General features: G+C 41.0%; 1 protein-coding gene across 1 annotated transcript in view; it reads left to right on the top strand.

Moving 5' to 3' along the window:
* Window positions 1–16,862, top strand: part of NRK (Nik related kinase) — a 72,222-nt gene extending 55,360 nt beyond the window's left edge. The window contains exons 24-30 of the mRNA XM_063313474.1: window positions 951–1,094; window positions 4,163–4,297; window positions 5,535–5,635; window positions 6,202–6,351; window positions 10,214–10,373; window positions 15,157–15,296; window positions 16,371–16,862. Of these exons, the coding sequence (XP_063169544.1) occupies window positions 951–1,094; window positions 4,163–4,297; window positions 5,535–5,635; window positions 6,202–6,351; window positions 10,214–10,373; window positions 15,157–15,296; window positions 16,371–16,454 (914 nt within the window). The 3' untranslated portion in view covers window positions 16,455–16,862. The remainder of the gene's footprint in view (window positions 1–950; window positions 1,095–4,162; window positions 4,298–5,534; window positions 5,636–6,201; window positions 6,352–10,213; window positions 10,374–15,156; window positions 15,297–16,370) is intronic.
* Window positions 16,863–23,371: the final 6,509 nt, after the last annotated feature.

The raw sequence follows: 23,371 nt of genomic DNA, 5'->3' as shown, positions 1-23,371 counted from the left end.
CACAGTTCTTGCTTCTTTTTCTCATGTAAAACTAAGAAATGAAAGGTCTTGTGTGTCCATTGTAAGCAAGAACCTGGGGCTATCACCCTGTTTCTGGTGGAGAAATGGAGAGTAGTGAAGGAGGTCTGGAGCTGTAACTTCTTCCAGGCGTCTTCTCTCAGGGTGCCCATCTGGATACATCTACTTCCCTCGATTTTGGAATGTACTGTGGGCAGCTGATGGTCACACTGGTTTCCTATCTCAAAGTTCAATATTCCAAATACAGGACTACCCTCTCTGTGGTTTAAGGATCCATTCTTGGTATTGATCTTGTGATTCTCCACCAGCTTTAATTTTCCATCTTTCTGACATCAAGCAACTCAGCGGCCGGCTTCACAAAGCTGGTACAATATTTTGCCCATGCCCTTCTGCTTTGACTTAAGTATTAAATGAGAAACAAAATAAATGAATGAAATGCAAGGAAGAAATTATCTCAGGAAATGTAAATTTACAGTTTACAGCTCTCTGGGTTTCATTTGATGTATGTTTGGAAGAGGCCAAGATTTTAAATTAAGAACAGAACAGCATAGCAAAGCTGGTAATTATATGTGTGCTGAGGTGGAGAACGCTATCTGCTTATCAGCCTCTTGCTAGTAGCTTCCTTTTCCTCCCCACCCCAACTCCACGCTGCACAATTCCTTCTTTTTTTCATTATTTCCATCACAACACTCCTTATCAACCATATCAACATGGAAACCACATCTCCTTCAGCTGTCTGCTTGAATCCGCAACCCATCAGCATTTTCTCTGTTCCAAAAATCTGCTGGCAGGGACGCTCTCTTCTTGGTTTTCAGGGCTATTTTACTTTACTAAACCATGGTTAAACAAAAAATGTGAACTTCCTGCAGTGAACAGACCCAGCCATTCCAAAGATCACTGGTAGTCCATACTGTGTTCTTGCATGTCAACAGGGGTGAATTTACTGGTGGGGTCTGAAAACGGATTGTGGCTTCTAGACCGCAGTGGACAAGGTCGTGTTTACTCCTTGATAAGCAGAAGACGCTTTCAACAGATGGATGTGCTGGAAGGACTGAATGTGCTAATCACCATCTCAGGTTGGTTTGCCCTCTAAAAACTTCTGACCTAACATATGATACCAAGCAGTGAGAGGGGGAGGATTAGACCACAAACTGGATTATAAAACCTTGTCCGCTTTTGCCAAACCTTATATAATTGCTTCCTAATCCTGAGTGTACAGCGGCTTCCTTAAAATGTGGTTTGCAGCAACACTTCAGTATCCGAGACGCTTAAAAGTGGCTTCTGATGTTAAATAGAATCAATTGGGCCGGATTTCTTCCTTTAGAGAGAATTGCATCCCTGCTCTGAAAACAGATAACAGCAGAAAAATGCTATTAAATTGTTCTTCTTGGCATCAAGGATAGGCTTGTATAGATGTGCTACCAATGTTCTAAAAATTATGGATCGAAATCTGTAAAGGAAAATAGGGTGGGTTTTTTTTTTGGTGGGGGGAACATGAGAGTGGGCGGGGCTGACATGTAGCCTGGATCCCTGCTAGAGAGCCAAGGAGATGGCCTTGGAAAAACCAGACAGAGATGACAATTGCAAAGAGGTGCTTTAAGCCCAGGAAACAGGAAGTGTGAGTAAGAGGCTAAGTCTTACTCCTCCCTAATTCACTGGAGTATAAGAGAGAGGGAGAAGAAAATTCAGTTAAGCTTTCAAGATTCTGTTACTATAACCCAGCCTTTCTCAACTTTTTGACCCTGGAGGAACCCTTGAAATATTTTTCAGGCCTTGGGGAACCCCTGTACCTCTACCCAGCTTAGGGCAAATTCTCCAATACATCCCAACCTTGTTTACCATACCCCTCCAAAATTGTGGATGGTTATTTTCAAAGGGATATAGATGATAATAGAGCAGGGCAGGGAGACAGGACAATGATCTTCTCCAACTTCCTTAAAATTACTCAGGATCTACACCAGCCTTTCTCAACCTTCTGACCCGGGAGGAACCCTTGAAATATTTTTCAGGCCTTGGGGAACCCCTGCACGTTCAGGCTCAAATAGAGGCCAGAAGTTACAAAATTATTTTATTGGTTTCATGGGTAGGCCTGTATACAGTAGATGCATGAACAGTGTTCTTAAACTAAAAATAAAGCATGAAACTTACCTCTTTAATCTGAAGTTACTCAAATATGAAATAATTTTTAAATAAATAATAATCTCCCAGTGAACCCCTAGTGACCTCTCGCGGAACCCTGGTTGAGAAGCCCTGCTATAACCTATATCAATAGAGTAGAGTTCCAGCCAGACCTGTGGTGTCTGTTTCCTGACCTGGCCTTCCTCAGAGGGTTGACAATTCTACACAGCAATGATTTTAACTAGAATAAACTTTTTGTAAAAGACTGTTCAGATGTTCAGGAGACACAGAACTCTCCATCACAAGCATGGAAAAGCCATTATTAAGCCATTCCGTCTTCTGCCATATGAAATGACCTCACTTACGTAGTTGCAGAAATGGCCCAGTTTGCTGTTGCTGTGAACCAGTCATACGCTCAACGCATGCAGAATATAAGCACCTAACCATCCATGAAGACATGAAAGTAAATCCTCAACTTCTAAAAAAACAAACAAACAAACCCTGACTTTTAAAGCTAGATGAATTCACCAGATCAGATGGATCAAATGGGTAGGATGTGAAAGAAGAAATGATGCATGATATCTTATTAAGAATACGAAGGCTGCCTTATGGTGCTGAATAAAGGGGCTGCTGTGATGCAGATGAACACACTGGTTTGGAGATACAAATGATCAGTTTCACATGGGAGATTGGCGCTAAGAAGACCCTTTGTGTGGGGGTGAAGTTGGGAAACACTTCTCAACCCATTTCCCTCATACGTTTATTCACTAACCCACAATGTTACTCACAAGCATCCAAACTGGGGTTCCAGCTGTGAAAATTGAGCCACACTCTGGCGTCCTCAAGGACTTGCCAACGTCCAGAGGCAGCCTCACCCCACCCAAGCTCTTAGATCACAAAAACAAATGCTCAGACAGAGTGGGAAGGGGTGTGTATAGAAGGACAGGTGATAAGCAAACAGCATGCAGCTGGGAAAGTGGCGACGAAGTCTGAAGATGGGCAGCTATTCCAAGCAGGCAAGAGGACTGTCATTCAACTGCCAGAACCACAAGTCATGGTGAGCAGCATGTCCAGGTGGGAGTCCTGCTGGGCGCTTTGCCAGGATCTCAGCAGCAACTAGCAGAGGAGCAACCACACTGAAGCAGCACCTGAACCTGACTAGCAAAAGGACTTTTGGAAAAGGCCAAGGTTGTATGCTACTTGGTAGACTTTGAGACTTTTGTTGAACTGAGTATTAAAAGCCTGAGTCTAAAAGACTGAGTGTTAAAGATGTCTTTACATGGCAACAGCAACTTGCAAGTCCTAGATGGTGGAGTTGACCCAGAGTAATAGCCTGTTGTTGGGGAAGGTGTGTGCTGCAATAAAGCATTGTGTACTTTAGATTTGCTACGCTGTGGTGTGTCCAGTCCCTGGGAAACAATGAACCCTCACACTCTTCTTTTAAAATTTGGCTCATCTTACAAAAACTTGATGGAATGCTATTGATGCATAAACCTAACCAAGCTTACAGATGTTCCCCATAGAGCAGGGTTCCTCAACCTTGGCAACTCTAAGCTGGGTGGACTTCAACTCCCAGAATTCCCCAGCCAGCTGGCTGGGGAATTCTGGGAGTTGAAGTCCACCCAGCTTAGAGTTGCCAAGGTTGAGGAACCCTGCCATAGAGGAGCACAGCTGCTATAAAAATGCATGAATTGTGTTGATCAAGGGACCAAAGTTCAGGGCAGAGCATATGTTTTGCAAAAAATCCTAGATCAGGTCTCTGGTGCCCTCACTTGAAATGTTCTTAGGTAAGGCAATCTTGCAACGCTCTCTCTCTCTGAATCTTCAGAGAGTAGTTGCTACTCAGAGTAGACAGCACTGGCTCAGATAAGGCAACTGACCATGATGCTGCTCCTCATAACTACGTGGACCTTCCTGCTGGACCAGTGATGTGACCCAGCTTAGAACTACCATGACAGTGATGTAGTTGACTGCAGAAGTAAATTTTAACATGCTCCTTTTTTTGTTTCTGTTCCAACCCATGCAGGCAAAAAGAATAAGCTACGGGTATATTATTTGTCTTGGTTGCGAAACAAGATCTTGCGGAATGACCCTGATGTGGAGAAACGACAAGGCTGGGTGTCAGTGGGCGACTTAGAAGGCTGTATACACTACAAAGTTGGTGAGGATCTTCCCTTTCCTGCCAGGGCACTGAGGGGCAATTGAACACAGTTAAAATGAGGGTCAGGCAAAATGGGGCTCATTCTTTCAAGCTTATTTTGGATTTCAGGAAACCCAAACACCAGGCTAGATGAAAGGTCCAAGCTTTGAACCTCCTTTCTCAAAAATTCAAAATTGTAGTCCCAGAGAAAATCCTATGCCAGGCACCCAACGCCACCACGGTCCTTCCATCTCTCAGTACTTAAACACACGCCCCCATCTCTTCATTTCTCTTTTAATTTATGAGCAGGTATGGTGACGACAAGAAGAGGAGCATCTTTCCTGTCCCCATCATTATTCAGAGAGTATAATTTACCACAGGGCTTTTGGAAGTTCTGGGAGTTGATCATCGAATTAGCTTCATCTCTCCAAAACTACCCAGTGTTCCACAACTCAGCCTTTCTCAGTCTTCCCATCTTTCATGCCTTCAAGATGTGTTGGACCAACTCCCATCATCTTCAGCCAGCACCACTGGAGATTATGGGGACTGAAATCCGACACATCTGGTGGGCATCCAGTTGGAAGAGGCTTGTGGAACAGATTCTTGAAGTGCATGTTGAACATCGCAGGCCAGCCTGATATCCCATAGATGTATTGGACTATTATGTACATGTGAGATGCAGAAGAAATGCACAGAAGCAATTGTCGTGATAGAAATATATGACAGAAACCAGTCTCTTTACATTTATTGGCACAATCTAGATTTGGAGGTTAATACAACCCTTGTTTGTACAAAGCAGGATTCCAGGATATATCTTACATCTATATACAGTATGCTGAGACAGGTTATTTGTACACACTCCGTAGAATGAGACTCAGGCTATTGAGATAATATCTTACCAAGATTTATATTATCGTTGATGTTCTGTTTTTAACATAAGTCATTACATAATGACTCTGCTAGGGCTTGATTACTTTCAGCTCATTTCAGCTTTGAATTATTCCTGAATGAATATATAAATCAGGAGCTGCAGTAGATCTAGGGGTTGGAATCCTAGGATAAATAATCATGTAAACAGACCAAGGTCTTTGCATAACCCTCAGCTATCTAGGGCATCGTAGATCAAATCCTATTGCATTCACAGTAGATCAACATCCTGTTACATTGAGCTGCATGCTCTTGCTGGTTAAACAGTAATTTAGAATGTTCTTCCAATCTTTATGCCTAGCCAATTAAAAAAGAAATGATTGCTTTCTAGTGAAATACGAGAGGATCAAGTTTCTTGTGATTGCTGTGAAGAATTCAGTTGAAGTCTATGCCTGGGCTCCCAAACCGTATCATAAGTTTATGGCTTTTAAGGTAAATGGTAGAATGTAAACCAATTTAATTAGCGCCTTCTTTTTGAGGATCCTTGTGAACATTTGACTTGTGAAGGAGGCTAAGGAACTTGACAGAAAGGATTTTCAACAGCCATCAAATTGCACTTCAGCGGATTTGTGGATTTGTGGATGGGGGGCTGTTGTGGTAGGAAAATGGCATAAATCTGTTGTAAATCTGTACTGTAGATTTACCCAAACTCTTGACTGACTTTCTTTTCAACTTGCATCTGCCTTTCTATATCAACCCTATTTCTTTTGTCTGTACTTCCCTTTTTTCTAGCTGCTTGGCAAGAAAGTTGGAGCACGCATAAACATGTAGTGGTATCAAGATCAGCAAGATGGCTGGTGCAGTGTCACCATCCATGCCCCGCCCTTTTTGTATGGGCATCAATACCACACGTGCAATGCCACGCACTGTCTTGCACATTTGTCCCCCTGTGGATGCTCATGGTCACGTGACCTGCTCATACCCAAGTTCATAACTGCATGTCATCAGTATCCCAATAATAAAGCAAAATGTGTTGATCTCTCTCTCTTTCTCTGCAGTCTTTCACCTCACTTCCTCAAAAACCACTCTTGGTTGATTTGACTGTGGAGAATGGGCAGAGGCTGAAAGTTATCTATGGGTCAGCGGTTGGATTTCATGCTATTGACGTGGACTCTGGCTCAGTGTATGACCTATATTTGCCAACACATGTAAGTATCTCTCTTTGAGTCATTTTTAAGGATCATGACATCTGCATGGACCTTTCAGCCCACGCAGTTCAGATATAGACTCTGCTAGATGGTGGTGTAGCACTGCAAATGTAACTATCCATCTTTATCAATGATGTTATCATTATCTAGGACAATTTTCCCAGCTCAGGCATCCTCCAGATGTGTGGACTTCAATTCCCAGAATTCCATGGCCATCATGGCCTTTGCTGGGACTTCAAATCAACACACCTGAAGGGTGCCAGTTTGGGAGAGGTTGATTTTGAATATTTCTCCTGACTTCTTTGGATCTGTTCGGTTTTATCAAGTGATTCACACTAATGACCTTCTCCTCAAGTCATAAAAATTATGGTGATGATTAGGTTAGTGAAGCACTGAAAATGCCTCTACTCTTTTTTTTTCCCCTTGGTTGCACCTCTGGGAGAGGAGAAACATGAAGTCAAATCATCATAGCTGATGCAACCATCTGTAGAAGATCAGGGGAAGTCTATGAGGCTACCCCATCTTTTAAAACCCTGCTTGCTGTTGCTTTTCTGCCATGGTGCTGTGCTGGGGAGAAGCTGTGAGTGGGTAGAAGTCAAATATTTCTTGCCTACTCTATTTCCTTCAGCTTTTTCTGTTTGCATTTTCTCCTGTTTAGTTTCCTGGCATTTTCTGGCATGGGTGTTAGATAAAGAATCTCAGCCGTTGATTTGAAAAACAAAAACAATCACAACCCTACATAGTTCCAGATTCATTTTGGACGCTTCCTCTGAGCACATGCAAAATAAGCTGGTTTTGGGACAGGATGTGAAGAAAAAAAGAAAGAGGTCATCCCATGTCCTGAATAAAAAGTAAACCTGCAAGGGAAAAAGATATATTTTTTTTAAAGAAAAGATTGGGTTCAGTGGCAGGCTCCCAATTTAATTATCTGCACGAGGAGCAATATTTCCCAGTCAAATGCCCTCAATATGGGGTCTCCCATAGGGGACTTGTGATTCTTATTTCGGTTCACTTGTCACCGTAAGATGGAATACACTAAAAATACACTTTCCCACAAGAGTGCAGAAATTGACATGCTGTGCTGTCCTCCTCCTGAGCTATCGCCGTGACGTGAATAATTCTCTTCTCCCCCCATCCCAGTTTGGAGCCAGCCTCTTTTAAAGCCAACGGGCTGAGCTGAGACACCTCTCTTTCTCCTGTTGGCCTTCTTGCTTTGGGGTCCTCCACTTTAATTGCTCATGCAGCTCAACCCAAGGCAGCATATTAAAATAGCCTTCCGGCTCTGGATCCCCATTCTGGTGTTGCGGATAGTTGCAGCAGAGACCCCAGACCTCATGAGGGTGCTGAGTCCCGTATGTCTGGCAAGTAACGTTTCTCGTGGTTTTCCTTGTTTGTAAGGTTTACTTGGCACAGGATGGCGTGAAGGCCTTTCTGGCCTCCGAGTTTGGGAGGAAGAACATGGACCTGAGCCCTCTGCAGTTCTGATGTCCATTCATTCTGTGAATGGACAAAATGCTAGTGGCAGCCACCCCTCCTAACTTAATTAGATTCCAAGGATCTTCTTTTTCTTGTATCGTAGGTGTGGGATTCTCTGCAGAATTAGTTTTACTTCCCGGTTTTTTACAACTACAAAGCCTTCGCTTTATGGATGCTGCTACAAATCCTTTCTCTCTCTCTTGAGAAGTCTGCTAGGATTTGACAACTTACATATTCTAAGTTGCTTAAAGCTCTTTGAAAATTTCATAGCGTCAGCCGTAAGGTTCCTCTGCATATGAATGGATGTGGGCCAAATTGGATTGGTTTCTTTTTTTTTTTTAACACTACTGGTTTCTCCTGTATGTGTTTTATCTGTGGGTTTTAACGTGTCTTATAGATAAGCCTCTAGATGACCTTCAAGCCATGTGTGTATTTATTTAGAGAAAGAGAAATAAGGCTGGAAAATGGCTGGAATTCAGCCAGAGAACCACTGGGAGTTTTAGTATACTAAACAGGATTTTTCTCTGGTTCAAGCAGATCAGGGGGTGATGTGATGCCAGGGGAAAGGAATTAACATTGCCCTGATTTAAATTCCAGGCCTCCTCAAAGGGACTATTTGCTATAGGTGAAAGGAGAAGGCAGATAAGGTATGGGACCATATCCCCACAAGGAATACTGCATCTGGTGGGGATTTCTTTAAAGCAGAGTGTCTCAGCCTTGGCAACTTGAAGATGTGTGGACTTCAATGCCCAGAATTCTAGGAGTTGAAGTCCACACATCTTCAGGCTGCCAAGGTTGAGAAACACTGCTTTAAAGGAACCTGTGGGGAGCAGGGTGAATGCCATCTTGAATGCCTTCCTTTCCCCAAATGTTGATTTTAAAGATAAAAAGAAAGATTAAGGGAAATCCATCTGCAGACTCTCCTTAGCATCTGGCTTGACCATCTCATATAATGTCATGCAGAAAAAGCATCTGCATTTTGTTTTTAATCAATGTTCACTCCCTTTGATGAAAGTGGATTGAGTTTTGCGATCTCTTTCAAAGGAGAAGACCGCTTTGGTGGACTTCCCATGGGCGAAGTTCTTCTGTCCTTCTAGTGATGAGGTAGCCAAGAGGCAAGTGTGAATGCCCTCCCTTTGGATAATAATCTCTCCCTCAGTCAGCATTCTCCCTCACTTCTCCTAAGTCTGTCAGACCTCTAAGAGACTCCAGATTGAGGCCCAACATTATTCTTGTATTTCACCAGCTTTATGCTGTGCAGTCTTTAGTGTTGTCATCAGTGTTTGTTGAGGCAAAAGGCAGAAAAACAGGCAATTACAGAGAGAGAGAGAGAGAGAGAGATGTAAAAAGTAAGAATAAGGATGGAATGAAAAGATGTATGCAATAAACTCAATAGTGACCTCTTTCTTTCTGTCAAGGTGGGTCTAGGCCTATGAAAATTACGATGCCGAACTAGTGAAACAAAGAAAACAGTCTTGCAGTGAAAATTGCTTTCCTGTTATTATTGCGCTGTTTGCAGATTTGAGGAACTAGAAGCAATATAGCATGTTTCAAAAACATGCAACACATTAATTTCTTACCTACATCATTCCCCTCATATATTGGTAAATAAAATGCATACTGAACTCTTCTTCAACACTGCAGTCCAGTGAGTCCCCTTTCTAAATCCTTCTTAGATCAGTTTCATGTTTCTACTTTTTCCCATTTTCAGAAAGAACAGAAGTTCCATCAGATTCTGGTGAATTAATGCAAAGTTTTAAAACAAAATCCCTGCCCCACTTAAGCTAATAAGTTATGTATGCCGTGTTAGGAAATGACTGAGAACAGAACTGAGAAACAAAATGCTTATCATTAGGATAATCTTGGTCCGCCTGTGTGTTTTTATATAATCTGTTGCTTTATTGTTGTTTATTTTTAGACTGTTTTCTACAATTCTGTAATGTTGTTCATAAGAATTTTTAAAAGGATAATTTCTATGCTAAAGTGCCCTTAACAATCATTTTTATAATGCTATTGCAAGTCCTATAGCATCCAAATTACTCTGTGGATTGATTATTTTCACAACATGATACTTACAGAATTCAAAGGGAAATACTGAACAGGAACTTATGGGCAATCTTTGATATTTAAAGAGGAATAAAAGAAACACCTTTTTCCAGATAGCAGCTTAAACTTGATATTAAAAAAGAAATTTCTTTCATTTGTATAAGCTCTGAACATGGAAGAAAGTACATAGACATTTTCAGAGAGATAAATCTTTTTCATTTCTCAGATCTCCAAGCTGGTTGATTTTTAATGCTCTGTCATGACACCTAAATTGATGGCCTGTAGTTACTAAAGTTGTAACTTGTTCCATGATGTAAATCTTCATAAAATATTATTCCAGATCCAGGGAAACATTCATCCACATGCTATTATCATTCTCCGTAATACCAGTGGGCTGGAACTTCTGCTCACTTATGAAGATGAAGGAGTCTACCTTGACATTTATGGACACTTCTCAAAAGAAAATATTTTGCAATGGGGAGAAATGCCCACATCAGTAGGTATGTATAAATGGACTGGGAGATACACTGAAATAGGTTCTGTGTCTATATATGAAAGGGCCACTGTTCGCAAATATGCTAATGTTTCCAGCTCCTCGTCTAAACTTCTTTTGGGCACCTACTAAGCATGGGAATGGAGAAACCACGTTTATTCTGGTTCCTTTGTAGAGCAATTCAATTCAATTCAATTTTACCTTATTATGATCATAGACCAGTACAAGTAGAGTGGTCAGTGAGTGTGTGTGTGTGTGTGTGTGTGTGTATAGTTGAAGTCAATAATAAATCTATATTAATAGATAATAAACCAAATAAAATTTAAGACAAAGTTAAATAAAACTTAAATAAAATTTAAGACAAAGCTAAAATACATTTATAAAACAACCTAGCTAACATGTGAGGTCTTGGGAGCAGTCTCTATTTAAATTATGAAATAGACACTAGAATTATATAAAGTAGAGTAACATCTAAAATTACAAAAAGTGATAATATCTAAAATTTAAATAAATTACAGTTACATAGGATGCATTTGGCTAGTGGAAAATTGGCCCATCAGGCTCCGGGGGATCTTCTGTGCTGCTGCACCAAACTTCTGACCCTGGAGGAACCCTTGAAATATTTTTCAGGCCTCGGGGAACCCCTGCACATTCAGGCTCAAATATAGGCCAGAAGTTATAAAATTACTATGTTCGTTTCATGGGTAGGCCTGTATGTATGCATTAACAATGTTCTTAAACTGAAAATAAAGAATGAAACTTACCTCTTTAATGTGAAGTTGCCCAAATTTGAAATACTTTTTTTAAATAAATCGTGATCTCCCAGGGATTCCCTGGTGACCTCTCACGGAACCCAAGGGTGCCATGGAACCCTGGTTGAGAAACCCTGTCCTAGCCACATGTGCTGTAACAAAAGGTAGTTTGTCTATGAGCAACATCTGGGCATAAGCTGAGTGTGAGCGACCAGGATATCTAATACTCAGAGGCAGAATGAATCTGGTTCAAAAAAAAAAAATCATTGGGAAGGTGAACTATGACAACAACGGCAATCCCAGAGAAGAGGTCACACACAGCAACTTGCTTTGCAGAGCAAGGCAAGTTGCCATGTGTTACTTCCTCTTTGGGATTGCCGTTGTCATCACAGTTCACCTCCCCAATGATATTTTTTTTAAGTAAGAATCAGAACAACAGGATATAATTAACACATGTCAAGACAATTCTCCTCCATGGCACATTAGTGTTTAACACTGTCACACTGTCCGTATAATGCCAAGTTCTTGCATCTGACAATCTAGCATTATCAGCATGGAGTGAAGCTCTCAGAGATAAAAGAACTATTATCCAGGGAGGTTTAGAAGAGAAAAAAATCCCAGCTGTGGGTATTGAGCCTGTTTGGAAGTTTAAAAAATATACTGGGGGAGGCAGGCTAGATTACAGCAAATACTATTGGAAGGCACCTGGAATACTGTATTTTTTACCACTCTTCCTTGGCACCATGTGCTGCTTAAAAGGCAGAATGTTTGATTTCTGTATTCAAGCAGAGGGTTGCCTCCGAAACGGCTTCAGATCCAGGTCTGCTATTGAAAGGAAGAGCAAGGATGGAAGCAATGGAGATGGATTTGTGTAGTCAAACCCCAGATTGATGAGCTGTAATAAATGTTGAGCAAAAACAAAGAAGACAGGGGATGAAAGAATAGCTTTTTTCTAAAAGTGTCATCTTTGTTTTCCCTAAACAGCTCAAAGGGGCCTGTTTTCTTAGGAAACACTTTCCCAACTGTGAATAGATGTCCAGTCAAAGGTAAAAGCCATTCTGTTTCAGGAGGCTAATTCTGGCTTATTACAACCAGCTGCCACTTAATTAATGTTATCAATAACATAAAATAATTTGCATTATTTTAACTGGTGGAGAGAAGGGAGGGATAAATGACTAATATAGGGCAAGGCATGAAACATAGGGAGCTCTTAAGAATGTAAGGCAGACTACACCTGTATAGTCAATCTAGTAATTGGAACAAGGAATCTTAACTCCAGAGGGAAATTAAAGTGGTGAAACTACAGTATTTAAAGTTGTTGACTCTTCAAGAGATGTAGAGCTGAAATGCAGGGTTTTGCTGATACTTTGAAAACAAGACAGCAAGAATATCATTGGAGACAGGTCTTTTTTGCTTCTTTCACTTTGGATAAGGAAACACCATGAGCTTGTATAACACTTAACTTGTGTGCCTTTTGTGGAATTTCAGGGATTTGGGGGTGGGTGTATCCTTCTGTTTCCCCAAAAGACTCAGATTACCCATGGGATTAGGAGCGTGGCTGCGCCAATTTTTCTACTTGGAAAATGCGTATGAAAAGACAGAAGGAACAACAACCATAACAACATCCCATTCTTTGCTGTCTACAGTAGTTTCTGTTCCCAGATTGAAGTCATCTTATTGAAACTCATTGCGAGCATCTTCTTTCTACCCTTAGGGATGGGGTGGAATTTCAAGTTGTGCCACAAACTCCACCCCTTTGGGGTGGGTGGGTGATGTCACAATGCAAGTACAGAAGGGGTGGAGCCTGGTTCTCAACAGAGTGATGCTGCTTTCATCAGATTGACCAGTTTGACCCACCCTCCCACCTCACCCCCCAAGACTCCATTGCACAGACTTCTTAGAATTGGTTTTATCACTGAATTTTGGCAGCACATTTTGGAAGTCTTCTGAGGGCCATAGAATGGATGCTGAGAAGTTGCTTCAGGATAACACAAGTTGTCTCCCTTATGCTGAGCCATAATATGGCTGGTTAGTGGTTCAGCATGGCAAGTGAACATTGAGGGCTTAGTGTTGCATGTGACACTACCCATCAAGACTTGGTTAACAGATCATGATTTAAAATTACTGTGAGGTATGACTGAGCTACTTGGTTGGAATATATGGACCTGTGTTTAAATCTTTATGCTGCCCTGGAGGTCATTCAGTGACCTTGGACCTTTCTTCTCAAAGACCAAAAGAGTGGGGACGTGGATCCTGAAGATCTCTTTTGCAGGAAGAAAAGATGCAAATAGAATAAACCAATAAAACCAAACTCCTTTGAAAGGATGTGATTTTTTTTTCTTGCCAAAGAAAATGAACCACTGCATTACTTGGCTGAGATAGGATTAGCTAGAATCCACTGCATCTCCAATATGGAGCATGCAAGCTTATTTACACCCTCATTGTAACCAAGATGGTTAGAGAAGAATCATAGAAAAAGACCATTCTTTCTAGGCTAAGCCAGCTGGGCAGGGAAGCACACCAAAGGCTTCATTTTTTCCCAGCCAGCTACTTCATTGAGAGCAGAAGGCCCGAGCAACAGATGCCATCATCTATTTATAGGAAGATGCAGCTATGGGGATGCAGCATAGTGATAGAACAATAGATGGGGCAAGTTCAGACTTGCCTCAGTGGGAACAAACACTCAGTATTTTTGGATGCCAGTCAACATCTGGAAATGTTATCTAACAAGTTATTTATGAAAGCATTTCTGTCCTTACATCAGCTGGAAAGCTTGCCCTGTGCAGTTTAGTGATTAATAAAAACCACACTGTCCCCAGCCCTGAGCTTCGGATTTAAAAGGACATGATAATAAAAGGAAAAGGTGGGAGGTGGGAAAAGGAAAACTAGAAGGTTCTCAAGCTCATGAGGATCTCGGTCTCTCCCTCTGACTCATCCTGCTGAAGGTGTAGCTTTCCTTTAGAAACGGAGGTGGGATTTTCTCCAAAGAAAATCACATTTCACCTTGGGTGTTAGCCAGCGGACATACGTTGCAGACTCAGGGTGACTCGTTCACCATAATTTCATGGAGGGTCCATGTGATACTTATAGACAACTCTCAAGAGTCATGCTGTTTTTATTAGCCTTTCAAAGGTGGGTCAAGGACCCCGTTGCCAAAAGTGGGCAGGGCCAGGCCAAAGCAGCAGGTGGAGTCAGGAAGAAAACAGAAATTGGAATAATTAACAAAATTAGAATGTAATCAAATATAAATTATTTCCCCCTTCCAGTCACAATTTGGCAACATGTTGTGGAGGAGCGATGGAGTGGGGGGCATACCTACAGTTTTGGAGGGCCAGAGTTTGAGCTCATCTTGTGGATGGTATGGCCCCATGTTGTCTAAGCAATGTTCCCTTATTGTGCTTACTGCTGTCTTTTTTAAACATGCAGAAAAGGTATTTCAGCTTCTACTTTAAAAATGGGTTTGAAAGGGGAGAGAAATGTTGTCTAGCTCAAAGGGATAGCTTGTATGAAACACCCTGGAAATTCTCGTAAACAGTTAAAAGTAGGAGATGTCTATCTTTGCAGTAGCTTCAACGAATCCTGGAAATTGCTGCTTGGTAAGAGTGATGGGAATTTGCTTTGCCTGAGATCTTATGGCTTCTCTGCCCCAAGGGACATGTATTCACATATCTACACATCCTTCTCTGTTCTGTACCAAGAACATTAGCTTTCAACCTATTTGAGTATATATATAAGTTAGATTCTCCCTGCCAAGGGCTTGGAAGTAGAATTTGAAAAGTACCCCACAATGTGGCTCCAGGCAAATGTAAGACAATCCTGTCCAGGCCAAAGCTGGAGTTGCACAGACTGTAATTCTTTTTGTTATCAGATGGAGCCTTGGCTGCAAATCCCAGAAGAAAAAGGGAAAAAAAATACTATTGCCAACAGCTTCCAGTGAACAGAACATTTATCCAGCCCTTTCCTTGTCACTTGCCTTGTCTTTGTTTCTGTGGGTTTTTTTTTAAAGCTCCATTAACTATTTGTTTCTTTTTCTAAAAGCTTATCTTCAGTCCAATCAAGTTATGGGCTGGGGTGAGAAAGCAATTGAACTGCGTGCTGTGGAAACAGGATGTCTGGAAGGCGTGTTCATGCACAAGAAAGCTCAGAAGCTGAAATTTCTCTGTGAAAGGAATGATAAGGTATATGTGCAGAAGTTGGGAGGGGTGGTGGGGAATCCACCCACCCCTGGCATGAGAAGAGGCGTGTAGTGTATTTTAATTTTGTTCTAGAGGAGAGGCAAGATGTTCTCTGGTTGAAGAACCTTGCGAGAACCTTGTTAGAAGACTAGGTTTTCCCCAGCATAGCAGTTTCCTAATGTGCTGAAACTGCAACACTACAAACAAACAAACAAACAAACCTTTATTAACAGTCAAAGACCAGCATATTCAACACTACAGTTTTTGTGGGGTGGGGTTTCTGGGACCAAGCTATCTTGAAGACACCAGCTGGGGGAACACTTGGTGGAGAATGCTCCTAGCTCAACAGGTATTGCTAGATCTTTGGGAAATGTCCTTCATTTGTTGACAAAAAGGAATAGATTGTACACTCTTTCATTTCTCTGAACATGCAGCTCTGGTGGCCTTTTAACCAGAATCTTACTTCCTTTGGGTGGAGAGATCCCTAAAAACCTGCAGCATTTTTTATCTGTTTCAACGCTCCCAGCTTACCGAAAGAAAGAAGAACAAATAAAAATCAGTATCAATTAACTACGAACCATATCTCAGGTTTTCAGATACGTGTATTAATTTGCCTTAGGCAGATTTGAAAAATGTCCTTCCCAAAAGGAAAAACATAAGCATAATGGTAAGGATGCGATCAGATTATGATTAACGTATTGAACAAGCTGAAACAAACAGGTCTCAACCCTGCCAAATATTTCATATTTGGATTGTATTTGCAAATATTTAGGTTAACTGAAAACAAATTGGAGACATGCGTCCTGCACATAGCAGAGTTGGTGCTCCGTGCTAGTGCAGTGGTAAAACCGTGTCTTCATGCAGAAGGTTCAATGTTCAGCACCTCCAGGGCTGGCCGAGAATCCTGCTTGAAACCCTGGCTGTATTCAGCTTTCAGTCACAATACTGTATCTAACTCTTTAAATCAAAGCAGGCTTCATGTTTATGCATGCCGAGGTATATGAAACATTCTCGAGTTGTGCTCAATATTTTTTAAAAGGGTAAAGTAACACTTTTTTTTAATCCCCTCTTCTCAAGGTATTTTTTGCATCTGTTCAGTCTGGAGGCAGCAGCCAAATTTACTTTATGACGCTGGGCCAAAACATACTATTCAACTGGTAAATCACATTGGAATGGAGTAACATTTGACTTTCCCAGTTTATATGAGCCATATAAAAGCCTAAGTTCATTTCAGAAGTTTGCCTGTTATTCCTGGAACACAAAGGAAAAGAAAACCCCATTATCATCACACTGTCCTTCAACTGTGGATGCTACAACTCTTGCAAATGTATCGTTTGCTGTTTAAAATTTGCCATTCAGTATCCTGGAGAGCTGTTTTCAAAACAAAAGGCAGTTGTGCAAAGCACAATCATACAATTGAAGCCAAGCGCCCTGTCTTACAAAGTATGCACAGAGCTATTTTTTTGCACAAGGGTTGTAATGTTATTTTGTTAAATGTTCAGGGGGAGGGTGTTTTGGTGAACAGTATGCATAGCTAGACATATTCAGGGCAAATGTGTCTAACTATGAGGTGGAGTAGATCAATGGGTACCGCTTCGGCGGGAAGGTAATGGCGTTCCGAGTCGTCATGCCGACCACATGACCCGGAAGTGTCTATGACAACGCCGGCTCTAAGGCTTAGAAACGGAGATGAGCACCGCCCCCTAGAGTCGGATTCGACTGGACTTTACGTCAAGGGAAACCTTTACCTTTACCTATGAGGTGGAGAACCATTTGATTGCTCAATTAGTTTTGTACGGTTTCACTGTTTTTGAAAAGCTTGCTTTCTCAGGTGCATCTGCCTTTTTCTCTGAACTCATAAGTTACATCTTTGTTTGCCAAGAGATTTCATGGCCTTGTGAAGCATTCATTCATTTCAAAAGGAGTATCTACAGGGAGAAATTCCCAAGGGGGAGTGGTCTATGTTCTCAGTGATTTGAGGCTGGAAGTGTCCTCAGGGATACAAACACCCCAGTTTCTATCTGATTTTACAATTGTTTATACCTAAGTACAGTATCCTCTGATGTGTGCTGTTACAGCAGATTTCTAAGGATATTCTAAACCATGATAGACATGAAAAAGTCCTCAAGAGAGAGCCTGCTAATCTTACTTGCTCAAGTGGTCCTTAATATTTGAACGAGATGACGCCCACCAGCATGGGATTCAAGTTCTTCCAATTTTTTACTCTTAGGTCTCGGCGGAGAATGTCCCATTTAACCCATATGTTTCTAAGGTAGCGATAGAAGCAACCTCCCCCTCCCCCCAAATGAGGTCTAAGCCACTGCAGACCTCTAACTGGAACGAGGACAATGTCCATTAACCTCAATGGGACTTAACTGAAGCGAGATCCATTCTTGAAGCCAAGTTACCTTTTTTCTAAAAAGCAAGTATTCTATATCAGTATTGTCTCATTGATGGAGACATCACCTAGCAACACACTGTGTTTTTCCACCATCGTATTATATTCTCAGGGTTTACATTATGGGTTGTACTATTTCTCAGGTTTACAAGATTTCACTAAAGTTTGTACAATCCTTTGGAAAATACAAGGCACTATTTTTTGTTTGTTTGTTTGCTTAAGGATTCCACAGTTGAACACTTTCTACAAAATTATTTTTTAGCTAAGTAAGAAGCAGTAATCTATCCCTGAGGACTACGGGAGAAAGATGGGATGAGCCAAGTATTTAGAAATGCATTGTATTAAATTCCAGCACGCAATTGCCACCACAAACCTTTTTTCCGAGAACAGCTCGGCGACAGAACGCATGTTAGGCTTGCAAGAGGTCGGGGACTCAGTTCCCCAGATTTCCAATTAAATGCATATCTGAGAGTTGGGCTGGGAATCCTGTTTCTCCCCAAGTCTCTGGAGAGACAGTGGAATAACGGCTGTTAGGGAAGGAACCAATTGTCGGAGCTCATATAAAGCAACTGTGTTTTGGGAAGAACTGAGAGCGGAACGCTGTGATCAGTTCGTGTTCTTGATTTCTAGTCATCCGGGGAGTTTATTTAAAAACCAAAGACTTGGGCCTTTTGTCATGAAAACAAACAGTTCCTTTAAAAGCACTAGCTTTCAAAGGGTAGCCCGGAGCTCGTGACAGTCTTTGGAGGAGGAAAATAACTTGTTTCCATGGATTCTTCGTCTTAAAGCAATAACCTTTTATTATTTACGGGATGACACACAGTCCATTTGGCGGCCTGGTTTTGTGCAATTACTTTTCTTTGTCTGGTATCACCACTGGCCCCGCTCACTCAAGTTCCATCCATGCACAAAAATCACCTTGATTCAAAATAGCCATCTTAGTAGCTGTTCATGGTATGGTCAAGTTGGTTAAAAGAGTGATTGGACTTAACTTAAACTTAAGTTTAGCTTTCCTGAACCTTTTATTCAATGGCCAAATGGATGTCCATTCCTTCTTTTTTTTCTGCAAGTAATTGGTCTTGCCTATTGCTCTTAAGCAACATGGGTAAGATGTCAGATAGATGGTTTTAAGAGAGTTGGATGCTGTTAGCATTGTGGGTTTGTTCAACTATATTCTTAGGTAAGTGGAGGTATAGTTTGTTACAGAATTTTCACATCCTGATGTTGGTGTCTTGAAAGCATTTAATTCTTGGTAGTAGGGATTTTGAACTGGGTGGTACTCTGTGGACTGTCCTGGTCTTTCACTTGTTGTGGAGTCCTTGGTGCTCTCTGAGCTTGGTTGTTGGCTTGCAGATGTTTCATTACCTGACTAGGCAACATCAGATGTTACCTACTCAGGTAATGAAACTTCCACAAGCCAACCACCAAGCCCAGAGAACACCAAGGACTCCACAGTTCAACCCTGAGCTACAGAGATTCTCTTCTATTGATTTCACTTACTGTCGTCCTCATTTCAAGGACAGGCCATCTTGATGTTTTTTGCATGCCTTGTCCATGAATGTTGTCCTGGCTCCTGCCGTCTGTTTGCTGCTCCCTGTTCTCATTAAGTTATTGGCAATGAAGAGAACTTATTTTCTAGGTGTTAGACAAATCCCATGGATGTGTTGTTATAGTTGGTTATAACTGAAATTGTTGGTAATTACAGTGTGTCCTAATGATGATAACTGGTGTCCTCCATGAGAAGGATCAGTGGGGTTCCCATAGGATATGGTTTACCAATGCCCTTCGTGTCACACAGTTGTGATATTTAGGAAGTGGATGTGTTGTAAGCAGTAGACTGATGGTGTAATGACAAGGGTTGAAGCTTTGGAAGTCTAGGAATCCATCCCAGATCTAGAGCTGTGAAGCATATTGCCAAGCTACATGGAAGATGTTCTGAACATAGGGTTAAGGTCAGCCAGCCATAATAGAATATTGGATGCATTTAGGTAAAATGGATCCCATGATTCTGGACATAAATACTTTTCCTGGGGTCCAGCTGGAAGTGGCACCAATGGTTCCAGGAGCTGATTTTTCTCATAACTAGTGATTGTTGCATCTCAGTGTAAAAACTGAAAGCAGACCTGAATAATAATAATAGTTTTTTAAAAAGCTAAAACCTTGGGAGAAAGAGGGCGGAAAAAACAGGAGTTCTTGTACTCCATGCCTTCCCCAAGCTCAAAACCACATTCCTACATGAGAGATAGTAAGATTGAAATAGAATAGGTGGAAACAGCTGCAGTCTATCTCTTTAAAGTTATTTGGCATCTCTATCTCCATTCTTAACATTCTCTTAGCATTTTTACTTGACAAAAAAATTTCAGAGTTCCTTGTTTTCCCAATGCTTAGATATTGGGAAGGCATGGAAACTGAAAAGCTGTAACACTTCCTCAGGAGACTGATATACTTCATCACAGTAATTGGGTGGAGGAAAATCTTTCAGTCACTGTTTATATCATTGGAGGTAATAAAGAACAATCACTAAGTTCTCCTATCTGAACATTTCTCTGATTTCCAGCTTCCATATATTTTATAATCGCCCGAGGCATCTGTACAAAAACCAAAAGTGAACTTCAACAGAAAGATGATCAAATGAAGGAAGGTCTCTCACTAAAGAAATAGAGGAATATATATTTAACTGAACCATCGCAATGTCAGTTGGGCTGATGTCTCCATGTGAAGAGCATAGAGCTATATATGGCCCTGAAATCTGTTGGCACGTTGTCAATTTGAAAGAAAACAGGGATAAAAGCTTGTAATAAAGAACAGTCACTAAGTTCTCCTATCTGAACTGAACGTTCAGTTCTTACATTGTCACAGTGAATTACAAATTCCTATTTTTTTTACAAAAAGTGTTGAGGAATTAGATAATCATTAAAGTATCAACAGTGTTTGAAGTGTTAAAAACAAAAAAGTAACTTTTAATGGGTTTAAGATAACCCTAAGTAGCCACATCAGCATTCCACAGACTTGATTGATTCACTGACTGATTGATTGATTGATTATATGCCATCAAGTCGTTTTCAACTCCTAGCGACCACATAGAGAGATTTTCTCCATGACTGTAGACTTGAGATGTATATAATTCAGGGGGGAAAATAAGTTGTCAACTTTTAAGTTACAAGGTAGATGGTGTGGATCAATCAAACCAATCAACTGGAGATACTGTTCTTTTTACAAACCAAAGCAAACTCATTTACGTAGGTAAATGGAACTAGAGGGGCCATTTTGAACTTTGTTTTCCTTTCTATCAGTATAAACTGGGAAGTGGAACATCCCTCCCAAAAACGGTACTGATGTCCATATGTAGCATTGAAACTTGCAACAGCCTTTAGACCAGTGTTTCTCAACCTTGGCAACTTTAAGATGTGTGGACTTCAACTCCCAGAATTCCCCAGCCAGCTTTAGACAGTGCTCAGATGCACTATAAAAGCACAAAAAGAACTTTGCTGGATTATTCCAGTATCCTGGCCCCCTTAGTGATCATGTAGATCCTTTGAGCAGGACTTAGGGGAGCAGTAGAATTCTGCGGCTATTTTTTTCTCCCCTTTCTTGCAGCTTGAACCTCGCTTCTACTGCCCATCAAGTCATTTGCTAGACACGTCCATCCAAGAATCATATTCTGATACAGGAAGGTTCACTCTTTACATTTTCCCAAAGAAAACTCACCCAATGAATGTACATTCGCTTGAACATCCATTCACTTGAACTCCCAGTGGGTGCCTTATTAATTGAGACAAGGCGAAAATGAATCAATGTTCTAAACGAAATGATCAAATCTTGTTTCAGAATAGGGAAAGAAGAGATCCCAAGTTGATCAAATAAATAAATGTGAAGGCTAAACTACAAGAAAAACCTTCAGGAGTTTTTGTAGACCTGGTTGTTTGCCTGCTAACAAGCTATCTTGTCATTGTTCACAAAGATGGATATACTAAGCATAACTGTTCCAACGCACATTTGTTTAGCCCTCAAAATTTTCTGTAGTTTTCCTAAATCTGTCTGGGAATGCAGTTTTTCCCCATTTAGCTAGTCCCCCTTTCCCCCACCAGAATCGGAAGAAATAGAGAGGTCGAGGAAAATCAGTCCAAGTTTTCATAAAGATCACATTTTTAGAATATCACGTTTGATTGTCTGTCTCTCCATAAATGCCACCAGGGACAAATAGGTTCACAGTCTTATGCTCTGAATTAGTTACTGCCTGTTAACAATGAAAAAGTAATTGAACATTATTTTTCCTTCGCAATCAATAGGAGTTGCTGATCTGAGAAAGGAAGATGGCATCAGGATGTGGTAGAAGGAATATGTTAAGTGTAGAGATTTCCTGATCCAAATCTCTGAAAGTTCAGATTTGATAGGAACAAGGTAGAATGAGGAATGTTTCATTGCGTAGCCCAGAATGGTTAAACAGTTGTTTTTAAAAAAAACAAAAAACCCTCAGAGATGCAATTTCTTATTTTCAAATCGATTTATTTATAAGCTGGCAGAATTGCTGCTTCATCTAGCACAACTCATGTATTTCTGCTTATGCTCGGTTGCAGTCTTCTCCAATTTGATACCTTCCAGATGCAGCGGGGTAGCAATTCCCAGAATTCCCTACTAGCTAACAGGACAGGTGTCTCTGGGAGCTAAGAGGCTGGGGAAGACTCATCTGTCTGCAGAAGCAGAATGAATCCCAGGGAATGTCTGTGCCCAGAAGCCCAGGTGATAAGTTCTGCATGCAAATCACAGCAAGCGTATTTTGTATGTTTCCTGTGACATGAGAGTAACTGTGAATTACACCTCTGAAACTCACACAGCCCAAATGGTTTTTTTTCCCTGACAGCTACTTTGCTGAATCGCTCCTCAAGGCTCATTTTACTGGAGCCATTAGCTATAACGAACTGAAGCATTTTCATACTTCCAGTATATAATTAGTATGACAGTAAGATAGGGGCTCCTGATCCATGGCAAGTAGAAATGCGGGGGAGAGAGGTATTCATTTTCTCAGTCCACTTAATACAGAGTGAGAAGGAAGCTATGCGCGCACCTGTAGAGAATGCAGATGGTTGACACAGATGTTGGTGTTATGGCTGCAAATCTAAGCATTCTTAACTGGGAGCAGGGGTAGGAACAGCTTCTGAGTAAATACACATAGGATTGCAGTGTGTGGCTCTTACTTGGCCTTGAGATAAAAATAAATTCAGCAGGAGGAATTTATCTACTTGGTTTTCCTGGAAAGACTTCCCTCAAATAATTTATCTTTAAAATGGAAGGGTCATCGTCCTAGATTTTCCAGGACTATAGGAATGAAGACAGACGAGGTTTTTTTAAAGTCAATTCTTATGTTTTTATGGGAAAAGAGCAAATCATTTAAAATGCAAAGTTCTCTCCCTCTCTCTCTCTCTCTCTCTCTCTGATAAAAATGGTATATTTTGCTTCTAAGCTTGTTGGATCCAAGTCTTAAATTAACAAGAAGTTCTGTTTTGGTTCAGTCTAATTACAAAATGCAGCACTGTGAAAAACGATCAAGATCAATAGCAGATACTTTTAAAAAGTGTTCCAAGAAATTATCAAGCAGATGAAATGCCACCAAGGAAGAGAGTATAAAAAACTGTTAGTAGGTAAAAGAAAGAGAATGTTAGTAGAAAGTAAAATGAAGGAA

This window comes from Candoia aspera, chromosome 12 (assembly GCF_035149785.1).
Source record: "Candoia aspera isolate rCanAsp1 chromosome 12, rCanAsp1.hap2, whole genome shotgun sequence".
Taxonomy (NCBI): domain Eukaryota; kingdom Metazoa; phylum Chordata; class Lepidosauria; order Squamata; family Boidae; genus Candoia; species Candoia aspera.
Note: the sequence above shows the minus strand (reverse complement) of the source record. Positions and strands in the feature narration are given on the sequence as shown.